The 19356-nt window shown below is 40.7% G+C and overlaps 1 protein-coding gene across 4 annotated transcripts in view; it reads right to left on the reverse strand.

The window, feature by feature from the left end:
* PDE4B (phosphodiesterase 4B) overlaps positions 1–19356 on the reverse strand; it is a 305529-nt gene that overhangs the window by 7019 nt on the left and 279154 nt on the right. For 3 of the 4 annotated variants that reach the window (XM_056867746.1, XM_056867747.1, XM_056867748.1), the window contains 7 exons: positions 7825–7918; positions 4973–5151; positions 3346–3444; positions 3064–3228; positions 2311–2410; positions 939–1093; positions 700–822 (listed from right to left, as the gene is read on the reverse strand). In XM_056867746.1, coding sequence (XP_056723724.1) covers positions 700–822; positions 939–1093; positions 2311–2410; positions 3064–3228; positions 3346–3444; positions 4973–5151; positions 7825–7918 — 915 coding nt within the window. Of the gene's footprint in view, positions 1–699; positions 823–938; positions 1094–2310; positions 2411–3063; positions 3229–3345; positions 3445–4972; positions 5152–7824; positions 7919–8766; positions 8906–19356 lie in introns of those variants that run through there. The other variant, XM_056867749.1, reaches the window with a different exon arrangement.

Here is a 19356-nt window from a genome sequence, read left to right on the forward strand (position 1 = left end):
TGAAGTGATTCTAGTAGTTCCTTACTCCAGAAACTGAAGTAACCATGTGTTTTAAGTAATCTTAAGTGAAATCTAAACAAGAAACTGTCAAACTTAAGCAAGCCTCTCAGTCAGTGAAAACAAGTATCTAGCATTTTGAAGTAAATTGATTTACCATCTGAAACAATCCAACCCTCTCTTGTGTACATACATTTAGAGTGAAGTGCCTATTTTTTTTGTTTGTGACTCGCCTATTACCTTTCTGACAACCAAGTTTGCCCATTTAAACCCTCATCTTATGTTGCTGTTATTACTAAAATCTGTTATTTTGAACTTTACCTCACCAAGCCTCTAGTGTGCCAACAATTTCTGACAGACATAATTTCTTTGAAAGACCGTTCTCTCCCTCCATCCCTGACAGCTGCCTATAAAACACACTTCGCTGTGCATGGGATTTCCCCAGATGCCTCAGAACAGGGAAGCGGATTAGCTCCCCTCACTTGAGCAAGTTACCACCTTGCAAGGACTAGGTTCTAAACAGACTTCAAAATTATGGAGTCCGTTTAGGGTCCTCCATTTGTCAAGAGTTTAGAGACCAGCCTCTTCACCTTTGCTGCACTGACTCCTGAGGGTTGGCATTGATTGAAATGTACGATAGAGAGACGAAAAAGCAGGCAATATGCTTTAAGAAAACTTAGCAAGGGAATCTCCCATACTGACCTGTATTCTGTCTGTGTAGTTATCAAGAAGGAGGACCCCAGAACTTGTCACTTTCTTAGTCTCCACCATGGTCTTTAAGTCTGCCAGAAGGGACATGTGTTTGGACATATCTGTTGCCAAGACCTTCACAAAAGGAGAAAGAATTATTGGTAAATATGAGGAAAGTATTAATGTGAGTTTCTGAATCAGTACAGCAGCAGAAGGAACAGTAACAAAGTTAGGAGGCACTGCATTCTTACCATGTCTATCACCATTTTCCTGAGAGTTTGACGTTGTTTCTTGGTCAGATTCTGGAAGATGTCACAGTGCTCTTCCTGTAGCAGCTTGAAACCCACGGCAAGGTGGTGATTTTCCAAGACGGACTCATCATTGTACATAAGAGCAAGTTCAGAATCTGACAAAAAGGGTCAAAGGAAACCACATGATCTCACACAGGAAATTTATCTTCAGCGTTTCAGAGACTTCATAAATTTAAAAGGGGACATAAAGCAAGAACTAGGATGGCAGCACTTATGGTTCTCTGGGTGCTCTTTTGCCTAATATTATAGATACTATACATAAAGAGAATCTAAAAGGACAGTTAAAGCAAGACATTTCAGAACTCAACGTAATTAGTAATATGAACGTTTTGCATGCCCATCTCAATTCTCCCTGGGTTCATACTATTTAAGAAAGGGTCTGAAGGATCAGACTCAGGGTCTATGTAGTAAAGCATCCTGCTTACTAGCCAGATGGTTTTAGTAAGCCCACAAACAGAAACATAGAGCTGGAAGGGACCTCAATGGTCATCTAGTCTAACCCCTGCACAATGCAGTAAATTCATAACTACCTATTCCCCCCACTCTCCCAGTGACCCCTGCTCTATGCCCAGAGGAAGGCAAAAAACCTCCAGGATCCCAGGCCATTCTGGCCTGGAGGAAAATTCCTTCCTGACCTCAGAGTGGTGATGGGCATTACCCTGGTCATGTAAGAAAGGCTCATGAGAGCCAAGAACTGACTCAATCAGGACAAGAATGAATATACCCTCCCTGTTGTTTGTGTCGGAGCAACTACTATCCAGAAATCTACTCCCTGTGAACCTGGAGAGTTCAATTTATTTATCCCCTAGGTTTCTTCAAGGTATGTGAAGCCATATGTATCATCCTATTGCTATATGCACTGATTTAGAATGCTTGGCATTTTCAAGCTACTTCTTTTCTAAGAACTTTATAGTGTTATAACATACTGTCAAATATTAAGCAGGGAAATCAGTGTAGCACACACTATGCACCCCATATGAACTTTATGTCCGGATCACATGTGATTTTTTAAAATCTAATTACCAAATTGATGTCATGGGGAAGAAATGCCAGAACTATTCTACTTATTATATACTAATCTATCTCTTCCTTCAAAAAAGCTCAGACAGGCATCCATAGTCTCTCATCCTCCATGTTGTCTTCACAAGAGCCCTGTGAAGTAGGTCAGTGTGAGAGAGAGGGACTGTCCAAAGGTCACCCAATAAGTTTCACATTTCCCCAGCCCTAAACTACCTACTAGACTACACTGGCTCTTGAACTGATGATGGTGGTGAGTGCACACGTGTCTGGTTTCGCTGAACACAGAACTCACTTGTATTAATGAGGAACTGGTTGGAGACACCAGGATGATCCACATCATGAATTGCTGCTGCAAAAATTGCTGCAAGAATTTCCAGATCAGTGAAAACAGCCTAGAAGAAAAAATAGCACATAAATAAGCCACTATTACGAATTCACTATCTGCTCTGTTAGATGTACAACCCAAGTTATTTGTGTGTATTAAAACAACAGTTCACTAAACAAAACCCTTCTAGCTACAACAACATTCTTCAAATGGTCCATGGGTTTCAAAGTGAACACTGTCTTCCCCTGGATTGCCTGCTAGTCTTCCTCCATCCTGATACACCTATCTGTGCTGCACTATCTCCAGTTCTCCTTACAGCAACATAAAATAAGTAGTCAAAAATAAAACGACCACATTCAAATTTAGGATTTTCATCTCCCCCCTCCCAGAAAAATAAAACACTCGATACCAGTGTCCCACCTCAAAAATCAAGGCCTAATTTACTGGCTATATAGCTAAATTAAAACTGATTCTAGTGTGTGCTTAACAGACTAAATAGTTAATAAGCTTTGATTACAGATTGTGTCTTTGTAGTGAAGACAAAGTAGTGTGAAATAATAATTTAATGTATAGGAATATATCATAACCCCCACTTGCCAAGGAACAGGAAATGCAGAACAGCGGGGCAGAATGCCAAAATAAACTAGTATTTTCCAGCAAAACAAATTCCTTATTCCAACATGAATAATTTTATCTCTGTAAAAAAAAAATTCTACTTACATCCAAGGCTGGGGTGGACAGAAGAACATGTGTTGATTGGGCTACATCAGCTGCATGGAGACTGTTGTGGTAGGCTACATCGGAATGGTAGTGGTCTTCCAAAGTCATCATATAAGCTATAAAAGTGTCTGATGAGATTTTGAATGTCTTCAGTAGATCTCTCTCCTGTTTGAGGCAATTTAAACAGTTTAAAGTGGCATAGATTTATCAGTAGAGTGGTGGGTATGCGTTTTAACAGGTAACCACCAAAGAAATGCAACAACAGTTCATGAAATTACCAACCTGAAAAATGGCATACATAATGCAGGTGAGAGGTCTATTGTGTGAATATCTTGCAACGTTAAATATATTCAGACCCCATTTATTCAGATCATCCAGCTCCTATAAGGAAAACAAAACAAAATTAATGTGTACCTAGTGTCACCAAATTTTAGCTGTTCTTATGCACTCTATTACTGTATTTATAAGCTCAATCAATTCTTTTTTACCATATCCTCAAAGCTTGATAATGAATGCTAACTACATGGTTATCAAGAGAACACTGCATGCAGAAGGACCCAGAGGGAATTTAATATCAAATAATTAATAAGTGGAGAGCACTTTAAAGGAGTCAGATAATTATTTAGAGCACAGTATGTCTGCTTGCAGATTGAAGAGAAGAGAATATGAAATGGCAAAGAGACAATGGTGCTATTATGTATTCCAGAATACAGGCAGACTTTTAATATGATTATGTAAATACTTAAAACTGGTTTTGTTTTAAGTTAGTATAAATGGTGGTACTAGTACTAGATGTATCCACACGAGATTATAGCCAGTTTAATGGTCTTTGCTTCTTCTCAGAGAACTCTGGGAATTGAGCAAACTCTAAGGACAAGGGTTTTTAACAGAGAATCATCAGTATCTCAGCAAACTACAATACCCAGAATTCTCCAAGGGAAGCCATGACAGTTCAGGTGATATAAAAGGGATATAAGCGCATGGTGTAGAAGGGTCCCTGCAGTAGCATTGGAATGATAATGCAGTACATACAATAACAGCATTCCTTATCTCTGAGCATGGCCAGCCTCTGACAGCACATTATTCTGAACAGTTCTCTATTATAGAGTTGCCAGCTCTGGGTTGGGAAATACCTGGAGATTTTGGAGGTGGAGTCTAGGGAGGGCAGGGTTTGGGGAGGGACTCAACATGGCACATGGAGTCCACCCTCCAAAGCAGCCATTTTCTCCAGGGGATCTGATCTTGATCAACTGGAGAGCAACTGTAATACTGGGAGACCTCCAGGTACCACCTGGAAGTTGGCAACCCGAATTATCAATCATTTTGATTACTCCAGATTTAGAGGTTGTTATATCCCTTAATCAATAGATTTAGAATTATGCTGCTTAAGATTTATGAATCAAGGCACTTCTAAGGGAGAAAGGAAAGGAAAAAAAATTAGAAGTATTCTTCCTAAGAGGATACATATCCAAGACACCTAAACAGAGAGATATAGATACTGTTTTTCCCCAGAGCTATAGTTAATATTTCATTAAAGGTGTGAGGGTTTTTTGTTTTGGTTTTTGGCATTCCATCATGCCATGGCAGAGCATTCCAAAGGCCAGCTGTGGGTCTGGGAAGATGAGCAGTGAAGAAATCAGCCTCTTTTAACCATGTTTTTTTTTACTCCAGCATCAACATAAAATCCATATCTGCATACTCTCCAGGTGAAATTAGAAGCAACTATTTCTAACTGACTAATCCATGAGAAGTTGGATAAAGTGGTAACTTCAAGTTCGAAACATCAGAGACAAAAAAGGGCTTCAGTTAACTGTGCTAAGACAGGTGTTCAATATTATATCTCCCCTATTCCCCCTTCTATAAAAAGACTGATATTACTGAAGTTGATAACTCTGAGTCTCACACATACCTTGGCTAGATGGTCTTCTTTTTCTGTTTTCACACCAAATCGTGAAATACTTGTGTTATTCAAGCTTGAGCTATGCATTAGCTTTTTCACTCCACTGATTTGTGTCATGAGCTGCTGTTTTTTCTTTTTCTCTCTGTCTTTCTGGGTGGGAGAGGGAATCTCCACATCATTCTGCTTGTCTGCATAAGAAAAAAGAGAAAGGTACATGCAGCTTTCAAACATTTTGAATAAGCACCTTCTTTACTTACTGTTACATATTCTATAATATTTATGCTTAAAATTTACTACCACTGCTTGCTTATTCAAAATAGTTTTGCTGTAGGTATAGACTAGAGTAACTCTGCATAAGATGGCACTGTAAATTTCTGAAAGTTAATCTATAGGCACTGTGTAATCAATGTGTGGATACTTAAACCCAGAGTTTCGAGTCAGGAAAAGTCAAGACTGATCTTTCTATAAACCTGAAAATGGCCTAGGTTTTCAGAAAAATCTGAACTCTGAAAAAAATACATTGCGGTTATAACCAGCCAAAATAAGAGAAGCAGTGCCTACAGCTTTAAGAAATCAATGCCCTCAGTGGCTGTTGTTGCTAGGCATGCACACAGTATTACCAGGTTTCAAGTCTTGGTTTCTGTCGGTAAAAGGCAGGGGGAGGGGGAAGAGCCCTTTCAGGTCTGTTTTGGCCTTTGAAGAAGGACTTGTGACCAGGCCCAGCAGCGACCACTGGGCAACTTGCTACCACGTAACTTGCATGACTCATCCAGAACTGGCTGCTTGCCAGAGTTCAACAACAGTCCCCCACAAAAGCCAGTGTGGTATAGTGGTTAGAGTTTCATACTAGAATTTGGGAGAACCAGGTTCAAATCACCACTCTGCCATGGAGGCTCACTGGGTGACCTTGGGCCAGTTCCATAGTCTCAGTTTAACCTAGCTCACAAGGTAGTTGTGAGGATAAAGCAGAGGAGAGGCAAATGATGTGAGCTGCTTTGGGTCTCCATTGTAGAAACAGAAAGGGTATAAATTAAGTAAATAAATAACAAATATAGTTGAAGATTGGGGGCAGATATATAGTAGGTAGGTTGGTGGGTAGGAGGGAAGGAAAGAAGGAGGCAGGGAAAAGGAGCAATAAGAAGGTTGCCAGGAGGGCAAAAAGAGGAAATAATGTGGGGAAGGGGATACAGGGGAAAATGAGGTGCCTTGAGAGTTCTCCACTGAACACTTGGGTCCTGGTCAGCTGGCACTGCACAATTTGGCCAGTATTTTCCCAGGGAGAGGCTGCCAGGAGGAGAGAAAGCTGGTGACAGGAGTGCAGATAAAGGAAGGTTGGCTGGTGGGTGGGAAGGAAAGAAGGAAGTAGGAAAAGATGGGGGCTTTCAGGGGAGAGAAAGAAGATATTGTGTGTGTGGGGGGGGGAGGGATGCTCCCCACAACTCCTTGCAGGTTCCCCTGTTGTAATTATTTTAAATAAAAAACGACTACTACTATTGCCACAATAATTGTGATAAATTGTATAACATAATTGTATAACATATTGAATGAAAATTGTATAACATATAATTGTATAACATATTGAATGAAAATGACTAAATTGAGGCTATCATACTTTGGTCACATTATGAAAAGACACAACTCAGTGGAAAAGGCAATAATGCTAGAAAAAGTTGAAGCCAGAAGTAAAAGAGGAAGACTCAACATGTAAAACTGGGAGGTATACAGAAGGCAGGAATTTTTACTAATGTCACTTCTAAGCAGGAGAGAACTGAACTAGTAAAATCTGAAAGTATAAAATGGAACTAGCAGAAGGAGAATAACGTAATCTTGAAAGCACTATGTGTGTGTGTTAAATGCCGTCAAATCGCTTCTGACTCATGGAGACCCTGAATAAGTGTCCTCCAAAACATCCTATCATTAACAGCCTTGCTCAGGTCTAGCAAACTGAGGGTCGTGGCTTCCTTTATAGCAGTGGTTCTCAATCTTTTTTGCTCCATTCCCCCCTTTCACCATTGTTCAGAATATAACTCCACCCTTCCCAATATAGTCAGAAACTTTATTGAATGTCGCAGATTAAATTAAAAACAAACTACAAATTTACAGATTGTACATAATCTTTGGTGAACAGTGATCCCAATTCCCCCCCCGGGAGGGGGGAATTCCCCCCTTGTTGAGAACCCATGCTTTATAGAGTTAATCCATCTCATGTTGGGTCATCCTCTTTTCCTGCTGCTTTCAACTTTTTTTAGTATTATTGTCTTTTCCAGTGACTTCCTTGTCTTCTCATAATGTGACCAAAGTACAATAGCCTCAGTTTAGTCATTTTAACTTCTAGTGACAGTTCAGGCTTCATTTGATCTAGAACCCACTGATTTGTTTTTGGTGGTCTACGGTATCCGTAAAACTCTCCTCCAACACCCCATTTCAAAGGAATCGACTTTCTTCCTGTCAGTTTTCTCCATTGTCCAACTTTCACACCCATACATAGTAACAGGGAAAATGAGTTTGTTAAGGAGTTCAGCCAACTCCTTGGTAATATGATTCCACAAAATCTGCATGTACTTTCTCTCTGGAACTTCATAATTCACACATGGGATCTAATAGACAGTATTCTCCTGTTCACTCTGTGTCAGTGTGCACCGGGGCTTTTTCAATTTCCTTTTTCAACCACAGCTTTTACAATACTGTTAATGGTTTTCTAAGATCCTGTGTGATTAGACATGGGATGTGGCACGATGGACAAGTTAGAAGATGTTTGAAGTTCTGCTGAGCAACTAGAAGCAACCACGCAGGTGTCTTGGATCCAGGCCATGGCTGTTTAGATCCTACTCCCATAGAAAGAGAGGTACAGCATATCTTACCTAGGAAAGTGTTTGATATATATTCAGACACCTGGTTCCCTGATCGGCTCATTTCGGATAGGTGCGTCAGCTCCCGGTTCAACATTCTCTTGAACTGTTGTTAAAAAAATTAATAGATTGTCAGTTCCTGTGGATGATGAATGCAAGGTAAGTTAAGTTTGGTATTAACTACTAGAATGCACAGAAACATCTTTAGAAATAAACAATATTCACAAAGAAATGTTTTCTATACTTTGGGTTGTATACAAAGGTTCTGTTACACAAATGGTTGGACACTGCATCAATGGAAAGTATCTTCCACTACTGAAGAACGGTGCAAGGAGCCTTGCCCTAGCAGTAGGGGCACGTCCCACTGATGGAACACACCCCTTCCGCCACAGCAAGCATCCTAGTGCTGGCAGAGTATGCCCGGGCAGCACACAATGGCTTCCTTAATGAAAAAGAACTTTAGTATCTAGCCCCTTATGTTTGAACAAGATTATAATGCCATCATATTTTTTTAAAAAACCTAATTATTTAATCATCATTATTTTTTTAAAAGAAAATATATTTTACAACCATTTTTTATTTCAGACCTTATAAGTCTGTCTTCAATTTTTTAAAATCAAATAATATCAAACAGGTATTTCTTTCCCCCAAAAAACAAATGCAAAAGTGATTTCATGTTACAGAAATATCCAGCAGAAGAAAATATGCCATCAGCTCAACATTTGGTTAAGTTATTATGCTGGTATATAACTTCAATACGCTTAATGTTAATGCCCATAAAGCGATGTTCCTAGTTTTCATGCCATTCTGTTTTTATCCTAGTGTTATGTTGCACTCTAAATTACTGCTCTATGCATTCATACAATATTCGTCTAACTATACAGGAACACATACTTTTATCCTAAACACACAGAACACAGTTGGCATTTATTATCTGCTATAATTTAAACCCACCTTGATGTAACCCCAAGATACAGATAACAAGTAATTTGCCTCAGGCATTTTTGGAAGACGGCACACCACAAACAACAAATCCCTTCTGAAGACTCCACGGATCAGAGGGAGGAATTCCTCAAGAACTAGGATGCCCCGATTTTCCAGTCAATAAAAAGATTAATATTGGTTAAAAAAAACCAGTTCCAGTAATCACAGCTATTTGCTAAGCCAGAACAACACTGAGGTTTGTATTTCAGTTTTGCAAAAAAGGCTGCAATGTTAGAGTTTTTGTTGGCTGAAGACAAAAATCCCATGAAAGGAGCTCGTCCAAATATTTCCAGCAAGCTGCCTTGAAGCACTTATGAATTATGAATCATCCTGGCTGCTTAGTTGGCTGAAGGGGATCTCCCATTCCAGATTAGTATTCCTTAGCTGAAGTGAGGAAGAAATGACGACGGCATTTGTAGGTATTGCCGGCTTATAGCCATCTTTTCAAAACGAAGATTAAAATGGAGGAAGCCCTGTGCATATTTAAATATGTCAAAAGGAGACAAGCAGCCCTCCCCTTCACAATCACTGCACTGCAATCCTAGAACATTCCCCTTTCACTCTCTTAAGGTTTGTAAAGCAAATTTTTGCAGGCAGATTTTCCATGATGTTGGTTTTGTACATCTTTGCTTGTGAAAATATAGGCAGAAAATTTATTCCAGCCTACAACTCAGCAGTATTCTAAACATTTAACTGACTCACAGTCGTTTTCACCTAGGCTATCCTTTGTAAGCTTATATGTGCAGAACCAAGTGTAAAATTATTTCCACATCCTGTACTCTAAAATAAATTATTTCAGAGCTCCTATTTTATTCAGGATGTTGGAAGTTCATTTGCAATTCATGCAGCAAAAGAGAGAATTCCTTCCAAGCCCTGCCTGCTCTTAAGTCAATACAAGAATCTAAACAAAAATTAAAAATATAATTAAAGTGAAAAACTAGATCACATGCTTACTGCCAGTTAAAACACAGCTTGAGTAACCCCCCCCCCCCCCGGTTAGGGCATAATCCTATCAGGAAATTATGAACAATAAAGGTGAATTTAAAATTATTTCTGTTTCTTGATATGAAGGAGCAGTGTTGTTTTATAATATAAAGCTGCCCTCATCTCTATCCCCTCTTTGAGAGTTCATGTACTGTGATAGTCAAAAGAATACCTTGGTACCATGGCAACAGTATCACATGATAATCAGCCTCTTTTACTGTAGGACTTCCCATCAGATTACTGTCATGCAGCTGCAATAGTCCCTGTTACAAGAATTCCTACATTACTTTAAGCTCATTTTGAATACCTAAAGGGAATGATGAACAAGTCTAGCCTAGAATGTTCAAGACAAATAGTCTGAAATGTGTATTAGCTTGGATTGAACAATCCAAGCTTTTCCCAGGAAACAATTCTCATCGATTTATGAAAAAAAGGTTATCAGCATTTCAGGTCACAAAAATATGGCATCATGATTTGTATCATGATTTGTTTCATGGATGAATAGATCTGAGTCACAAAATACAAAGTGTGACATATATCTGCATCAAGATTGTATTCTCTCTCAAATTCCGACATGGTTTAGGGTTCCTGATCATTCAACACTAGAATACCGTAATTTCTTTTTCAGCTGCATAAGTACATATTCCAATTCTGTTGCCCAGTTTATGGTTTCATTAATCCAGTGGTCTCGAATGATGACCACAGATGTCGGCCCTTTTTAAACCTTCTCCTAAATGCAGATCTTTTATCATATAAATCAAATTGGGAGTCATGGCTGAAGGTGCCGTGGCTCAGTGGAAGAGCATTTGCTTGCCATGCACAAGGTCCCAGGTTCAATCCAGGCTTTGAATTCTAAACTCTAAAGGGACTCATTCCTTACTTAGTTTCCAGAATCTCTCATTTGCTTAAGCCTCAAAACTCTTCAGTGGTGACAGAATATATCTTGCATGACTCGGATTCCTTTCCTTATTTTTGATTTCCCTATAGAAGTGCTAGGATGTATGTCCCACTCTCTCTCACACAGAGTTGCCTAATAACAAGAGTGTCAGTTCCCAGTTCCAGAAATTAGAGACCTACTCGGCCCTGGGTTGAGCGTTCAGTAGAAATTCCATTCCTCTCCCAACCATTATTGCCTTTTGATCCTTCGAAATTATTGCCTTTTGATCCTTCGAAATAAGGTCTATTGGCAATCCTAATATCTTCATTGGTTTTGCCCAGGGTGGATTCCCATAGCCTATGTCTTATGCCAGTAATAGCTCAGAGAAGTGTTTGACCTTATTCTTTGCTTTCCATTGGTCAATGGATCATATTTAGCCACATCATTCATCTGTTCAAATGGCTCAGGTAAAATGTATACTAGAACGACTTTAGGTAAGAACTGAAATAGCCCAAATAAAACTATTTTGCATCTTGGATTTGAACATCTTCTGAAAGAACATTCCAAGCTGCTTCTGCCAGTTGCTCTTCAGCCCTTGCTTGCTGTAACTTGGGTTAGAATATGAAAGCAGGTGCATATGCAGTAGCAGTCGTGGTTGTCATGGGTTTGAAAATGCTTGTAGGGTCTGTATTATTTGAGTGTAGGTTTTGAATATATAGACAACTGAATCAAAAATGTTAAAGGCTTGACGAGAAAGTCTATTGCTAATGACTACGTAAAAACAAAAAAATGCTATATGGTTTCAAATGCAAGGTAAACTACAATATGCCTGTAAAACCTAACTTGCTTTTGGCCAGCCAAGGGCTCAATATCTGCTTCCCACTCCCAGGCAGGCCGTGAAGAAGATTCCTTTGACACACGCAGAACCAGACCCTACGTATTGCCTGCTGGCATTTTCTGCTTCAAAGGGGACGGCTGGAGGAGGAGCATCACATGGCCAGAGGCAGCTTCTCTGTGCGTCACTCTCCTCCTGGCACATGATGGGTTTACTCAGGAGTATGTCATAAGATATGGGCAAAGGAAGGTGTGAATGATGCTCGGAGTTAAGGTTAGGAATCCCAGTCATTTGGGCACACAGGGGAATGACTTTCAGCTCCTGATCTCACTTCAGGCTGGCATTAATGGACTGATGTGACAACAAAACCAAGGGATACCAGGCTCAAACCAGAGAATAACAGTCTTCAGAATGAAGCAATTCTGAGAGCTAGCAAAGAGAAAAACTTAGGCAGCCCCCCTAAATAATATTATCTAGATAATCACAGAAATATAACTTTGAAATGTGAATGAAGCAGTTTGTTTATTTGTTTCATTTATACTCTGCCTTAGTGGGGACTCAGAGCCGCTTATTTTGGTTTCCTCTCCTCCATTTTATCCTCGCAACAACCCTGTGGGGTAAGGTTACGTTGAGAGTTTGTGACGGGCCCAAAGTCACCTAATACGCTTCCATGACAGAGAGGAGATTTGAAGCTGAGCCTTAAAGATCCTAGTCTGACTCACTAACACTATACCACACTAGCACTAATAAGCAATACACAGGGATTTTATTATGTTCACTGTAGTCTAGACCAGGGGTCTGTCTGTAGTACCATTCTGAGACCTCAACTCCCTATGAATTAAACTCTGGCTGGCCCTGAGATTTCCTTGACAGCAGCCTGATTAGTCACTTTCCAGGGGAAAAGGCAGAGGTTGTCTCTGCATTGTCTGTCCTTCACAATACACTTCCTTCCAGTCTTATTGATGCCAAAGTAAGTGGTGATCTAAAGAACCATCTATCTCATGGGAAATAGTTAATCTTTTCCTACCCTTTAGAAGGTAACAATGAATCACAAAGGTGCAGCTTCAAAATTAAGTTTAGTCCTAGCTAGTTCTGAACTGTTTCCAACACTGACATGAAGCCCTGGCCACCCAGGCTTCCTTGTCAAGATTTATCAAAGCAAAACTCTGTCTTCTTAAGTGAGCTTTTGAAAAAAGAAAGGGGATATAAGAAATCAACTATCTTGTGCAACGTTGTGCATCATGGTTCTAGTTCAGACATTTTATTTATTTTTCAAATTTATAATCCCACCCTCAACCCTGCAAACCAGGCTCAGGGCGGGTAACAACAATTAAAAACATAAAATATATAAAATACATAAAATCATCAACATCATTAAAATCATAACCTCAATAAATCACTCATGCGCAGATGGCCATAAATGTACCTAGATGCCACAGTGCAACAGAATATCAGCAGCTCAGCCCCCCACAGATTTCAAGAGTGGGGGGCGGGATGGGGATGCCAGTAAAGATGGATCCTCTTGCGGCTGTCCTCAGTTATAGGCCTGGTGGAATAGCTCCATTTTGCAGGCCCCGTGGATCTCCTTAAGATCCCGTAGGGCCCTGATGTCACCAGGAAGACTATTCTGCTAGGGCTGAAAAAGCCCTGGCCCTTGTTGAGGACAGCCACACATTCTTCAGGCCGGGGACCACCAGCAGATTACTGTTAGTAGAGTGTAAAGCTCTCTGGGGGCCATACCAGGAGAGGCAGTCCCGCAAGTACGATGGTCCCAAACTGTGTAAGGCTTTAAAGGTCAAAACTAGCACCTTGAACCTGATCCGATGTGCCAGATGGAGCCAGTGTAGTTGTTTTAGCACTGGTGTTATATGATCCCACAGTGAAGACCACATAAGGAGCCTCGCCACGGTGTTTTGCACCAGCTGGAGCCTTTGGGTCAGTCTCAGGGGCAGCCCTACATAGAGCGAGTTACAGTAATCTAGTCTAGAGGTGACAGTCACATGGATCACTGTGGCTAGGTTGGGGCGGGAGAGGGAGACATGAATATAAGAATATTGCTGTGTTGTAATATTATGAGCAAGGTTGGGGGGAAAAACAGTCAGTTATCTTATTCTCACTGGAAGAGACATCGGTGTGCTCACATGACATCAAAGCTCCAGTCTCCACCCCAATTGCTCCTGGAGGTTGCTGGCTGTAGCCTGGCAACCCTAGTTCATATCCACATTTGTGAATACACAGGGATATGCAGGGATACCAAATTCCCACTGGGGGCAGGGGTTCCCTGCCCACAGTTCCTGTTTCTTGCTGCCATGCTGACAGCTCCAGGAGGAGGGGAAATCACCATGAGTCAATGGCATGCTGTCATGCCTGGGGAAACCCAGAAGTGACATAATTCCACTCTAGAAATTCTACAGTTTTACTAAAGAGATGTAAATCCCATCCTGGTTTTCCCAGAAGTGATGTCATGCCATCGTCCAATGGCACCCCCCCCCCATGTCCGCACCCACCCCAGACTTCTGCCAGTTGCCAGTTGGCAACCCCAGGGATATATGAAATTGGGTGTGTCCAAAAGACTGGAAGATGATGAACACACGCAAGAAGAAAAATGGAATAGTAAAAAAGCGTTAATATCCTGAACTTCTACCATGAGTAACTACTTACTGATGAAAATTAGCCTCAAGGTGCCTTTGTGAAGTCAAGAAAGATTATTCTCCCGTCCCAAATATACAAGGAACAAAAGAGAAGCATAAGTGATTTGCCTAAGGTCCCTTACAATATTTTATTTAAACTGTCCAACAAATCTGTTTAATTAGAAAACATTTCTGATCTTAAACAAGACTTCTACATCTTGCATAGATACAGTTAACATGCTTGTGATCAGGGACTTTTTGTAATTTTGCTGGTTATATACTGAATAAAGGTTGTCTCATGCTTGTGATCAATGGCACTTATACAACCAAGAACAGGCCTACAGTTCCAAAGCAGAAATAACAGGTCATGATCCCTGAATTTCTTATTGCACATGGTAAGGACAAAGTTTTATAGTAGCTTTCCCTCATTTTTTTCTCTTCCCATCTGAATGCCAGAATCTGGGTTTGTTTAGAGAATTGTAGTTTGATAGCATGGAACTGTTTACAGTCGCAATACTTTGGTTTGAAACAGGCTACGCATTTTGAGTGCAACTGAGAGGATGTTAGACATGCCTAAAGCTCATTGAAATCAGTGGCATGGGTGCTTAACTGAGCCCCACTGGTTTCAGTAGTACCACGGTGTTTTTCATTTTCTTTGGATTTTATACACTGAAATCATAGGCCAGAAGGCATACCCAAGAGCTTGTGCAGCCTCGTGGGACTTCTAAGGTGAAGGGGGAAAGACGTCTTAAGGGCTGATGAGTACAGCTGCGGTGAAATGTAGAAGCAACTGCTATATACGTAAAACGCTTGCTTGGGTGTATTAGTATTACTTTTGAAATTTTTGGAGAACCAGCTGATTTCAAATGCATTCTTTCTTCTGCATTCTGCAAATTGTCTACCATGTCTTCAGGGGACATATATACAGCTTTTCCCACTTAGTTCAATTAAGGATGTAAAATTCAATCCTTTGGAAAGTTTTTTTTAAAAGCTAAATCAAAGGCAGAGAAGAGACAAACAAATATATAGCATACCCTCAAAACAGAAAACATCTAGTTTGCAATTAACTACCGTTCATTAACTGTATGAATGCAGTTAATAACACATTTCAAAAATGTATGAGTTTAAATCATAACAATTTTATCCTCCTGTAGAATTGGGCTAAACTGCATGATCTTAACTACGATCTTCACATTTTATGTACGTATACCAACCTTAAACTTAACAATGGCTGACCACGTGTGCAGAGCTATGAACAACAGATTCCAATTGTGAAGTTTTCTTGTTATGTATGATTTCAAACAACTGTAAAAGTAATTATTGACTAATTAATTCAGTCATTCCTCAGCTAACACAATCGCTTTTTGAAAGAATCCCTCACTTTTTAAAAAAATGCTGTGATTGCAATTCTTTTCAAGTTTTGGCGATTTACCTTAGATTATATTTCAGTTAAATTTTAAATGCTGTTTTCATTCCTCATCTGAACAACTGTGTAGGTATTTACAGCAACAGGTTTGTCATCTCCTTCCCTTCACTAAAAAAAGTGACAATTTGACCTGAGAAAAGTGAGTACCGCAGACCAAAATTATGGTGGTTTCCTGGTTCCTCAAAGAAAACAAAAGCTTAATATGCTTTCATCTCTTCTCTCCCCCTCACCTGAGCAGTTTTGCTCACCTGAGAAGTCAAGGGTCAGTTCACATGTTAACTTCTTTAATAAGGCTCCGGGTGTGCAGACCCCCTGTCTGGCTGTGTTGGCTCCAGAAAGGAGCAAAGAACCAAAGCAAGCAGTCATTTTCTGAAAGCACTTCTAGTTTATGTTTAGCTGTCCATCACCCCAGAGTCCAGCAGCCTTTGGCTACAATCTCTAGTCTTTCCTTTCCCAACAACAGGCTCTCTTTGGCAATGATGTCACTAAACCTGTGTCATTAAACCTTGTAATTACCTTGTTCAGAACACAATTTCATAATACAAATCAAATGTCATTTCCCTGAGGTGTTTTTTCCTTGGCTTGGAACATAAAACGGGACTCGGCACGAGTTGTTGGTATTCATCCTCACTGGACTACTTTGTACGCACGCATATGAGAAGCTTTCGTTGTGCTAATCATACAAAAGTTTATTGCATTTTAATCCAATTAGAAATTTAATCTTTTTAAAAGGCCAATTTTCAAGGTCCCAGGGAACTGTGAAGTCCTCAAGCTAGCACAGTTGAGCAGAATTCATGAGCCATGGCAGCCAGGGAATTCTATAGTCCCTGATCTACTGGCTCCCAGTTCAGAGCTGGACACATAGGCTGCGTCATTTCTGCGCTTGTCTGACCATGGGAAGCTCCCTGACCTAAATAAGATGAAGTTTACACAAGAGTATCTTTGTATATTCTGTGTAAGCCCTGCCCTTATCCCATGTGACTAGCAGAATCCTGTCCTATTCCTACTTCCATATGTATCAGCATTACAAGCTAGGAAAGAACTTGCAGAAAAAGTGAGCTCTCTGCCTCCTGGGAGTTCTCTGAGCAAGTTTGTTACTACACAGCCAATTCTGAATTGAGCTCAGTGGAATGTTCCCATTACCAAACCAAAGCATTTGCTTTTCCCCGAGATATTACCAGAATAAATTAGGAACTGAGAGAGAAAGAAGAGCTGGGTACTGTAGGTGATTAAATGTTATCCCTGGATATAGGAAAAGGGGAGGCTTGAACTGATCTCAAGGAATATTTATCTGTTTTTAACTACATGGGAAAGAGGGAAGGCTCTCTTTTTGGATCTGATACTACAGGCCAATACCAATTCATATATATGCAGCTCCATTATGACAGGGATGTGTGAACCTACTCAAACCAAATTTGACTAAGCTTTATGCAGGAGGAAATCCAACTAACTTTGCAAAAAAGCACAGTAAAAATTCTAGGTCTTAGTAGCAGAGGCAAATATTCCTACATGCTTAAAATCAGTCCAATGACACATTGCATGAAAATAAGATGCAAAACAATGAGCACACACATTGGGTAGTATCTGCGTCAGAGAAGTTAAGCAAGGACTTGCCAATTGCACACATCTTTATGGTTTTCCAAACCTAGAACTTGCTTGACTGGTAATCCTTAGATAATTGTTTATCTAGGGACCATAGTGTGCTGGAAGAGCTTGTGCAATCTGTAGTCAAAGGCATGATCCTTGCCCCAAGGGGCTGAAAGAAAATGTTAATAAGTTGAAAGTAGTTTAAGACTTAGGGACAACTGCATACATCATAATGATGTTTGCTTTGATATTTACAAAGAACATGATTTCCCTCCTCCTCAAGTCACTCAGTGCACCATTTCTTAGACTCTCACAGCGGTAGCTTGTTTTTGATGTGTCTGTATAACTAAATAGCTGTAGTTTGTAGTTTTTCCTCAGTACTTGGAGGGACCCAGGTGCAAAATGCTGCTAAGCAGATGTTTATAAATGGAGCACAGAAGAGTATTATGTCCAAGAAGAAAAAACAATCACTTTTATTTATTTGAATATGTGCAAAAGTACTTAGGGAACATGTGTTTAGGAATAAGGTAGCTAGCTCTACATGCCTATGCCTGACCAAACAAATATTGATGGACATATAGAACAGAATTTACCAGAAACCTATTCTATACAAAGAGAAAAGTAAACCCAGGGGATTGTACAGTTTCAGTTTACTTCAAGGAGGAATGCACAAGATGTGTTCCTGGTGTATTCTAGCCATAGGCTTGAAAGCCCCCCTGCAGGGGCAAGGGATCCTTCACCCCCATCTGGCATTTCCCACCGCTGGTCATAGCAGCCATTGGCCAACAGCATAACATTACTTCTGGGAAAACCCAGAAGTGACATCATGCCTCCCTAGGAATCTATGGTCTTACCATAGAGTTTTGATCAATTCCTAGAGAGGCTTGACATCACTTCTGTGTTTTCCTGGAAGTGATGTCATATTGTCAGTTAATGGCCACTGGCCATACCCCATATCCCTGGTCCCCCATCTCCTGTTGTTTTCCAGACCAGGCCCGGCAACTCTATCTGGCCATGGTCTGTTGTTTTGAATACACAAGCTTGTTGTGGTCCTAAGGGCAGGGGCAGTTCTGACATGGAGGGAAACAATAAATGCAAATACACAAGAAATTGGGTATCAAAAGGCCATAGCTTTCTTGATTACAGCAGATGGAGCATTGGCGAAGCACAGGGCATGGATTCAGGCATCAGGCAACTCCCTGCTGGCTGATGTAGTGATCCTCAACCCAAGTGTTGGGGGAGCAACCAGAGTGGCGAACTCAGTGGTTCCACTCAGACATAAATCTCTAAGTGGTTTCTTCGCCTCCTGGGAGTGGAGCCACAAGACAGTCCCCGAGCTGGGCATCCACAGTAGGACTCCACCCAAAAACCCCTTATGGGGGTCCCCAAAAGGGAGAAGGCAGGCATGCAGGCACATCTTCCCCAAACTGGATCTGGCCCAATGCCAAAACCACTTAAGCTGTGACAAAAAAAGAGCAAAGCAATAACTTTGAACAAAGAGAGGGTGGGCGGGTCCACTATCGCTGGTAACAAGGCTGGAAGGTTGGGTGAGGGAGCCTTTTATAGATCAAGGGGGTGGGGCAACATTGGCATGCTTGCATCCTACTCCTCACCCCCAGCGCCCGAGCAGCCGCCTACCCCTCGCTGCAGTGATAGGGTGACATGCGGGGATGAAGCGTAGACAGCCAGACCATGTGGCCAGTGAGGAAGCATCCAGGAGACACATGCCCAGCTGCTAACCCATGTTTCTGGGTTGGAGAAGCAGCCCAGTGGTCGCAAGCGGCAGCCAGCAATAAGTCCCTGGCCACTTTTTTCCTTATAGTTTACTGAAGAAGTGGACTTCATTCAATGACAGTCAGCTTTATATATATACAAAATGGCCATTCCCTTAAAATGTAAGACCGATTTACAACCTACCACAATTCCATAAGCGTGTGCCATGTATGCTCCCAGTATTTGTTTGCTTGAAAAAACAATCCGTTTCAAATGTTTATGCTATTGAGATAAATAGTGCATACACAATGTAATATTTTTAATAGGATGCACATATTATTACTCAACCATTTCCAAGTAGCTTGCCCGACAATTAGAGTGCATGTACATAACAGAAGGTTGGAACAATTTTGAACAGGACTGCCATTGTTTTGTAAAAGATTTGATTCCCATAATGGGGTGGATATGGAGTGAGATTTACCCATCAGCTAAGTGCTATGTAAAAAGA

This window comes from Euleptes europaea, chromosome 2 (assembly GCF_029931775.1).
Source record: "Euleptes europaea isolate rEulEur1 chromosome 2, rEulEur1.hap1, whole genome shotgun sequence".
Lineage (NCBI taxonomy): Eukaryota > Metazoa > Chordata > Lepidosauria > Squamata > Sphaerodactylidae > Euleptes > Euleptes europaea.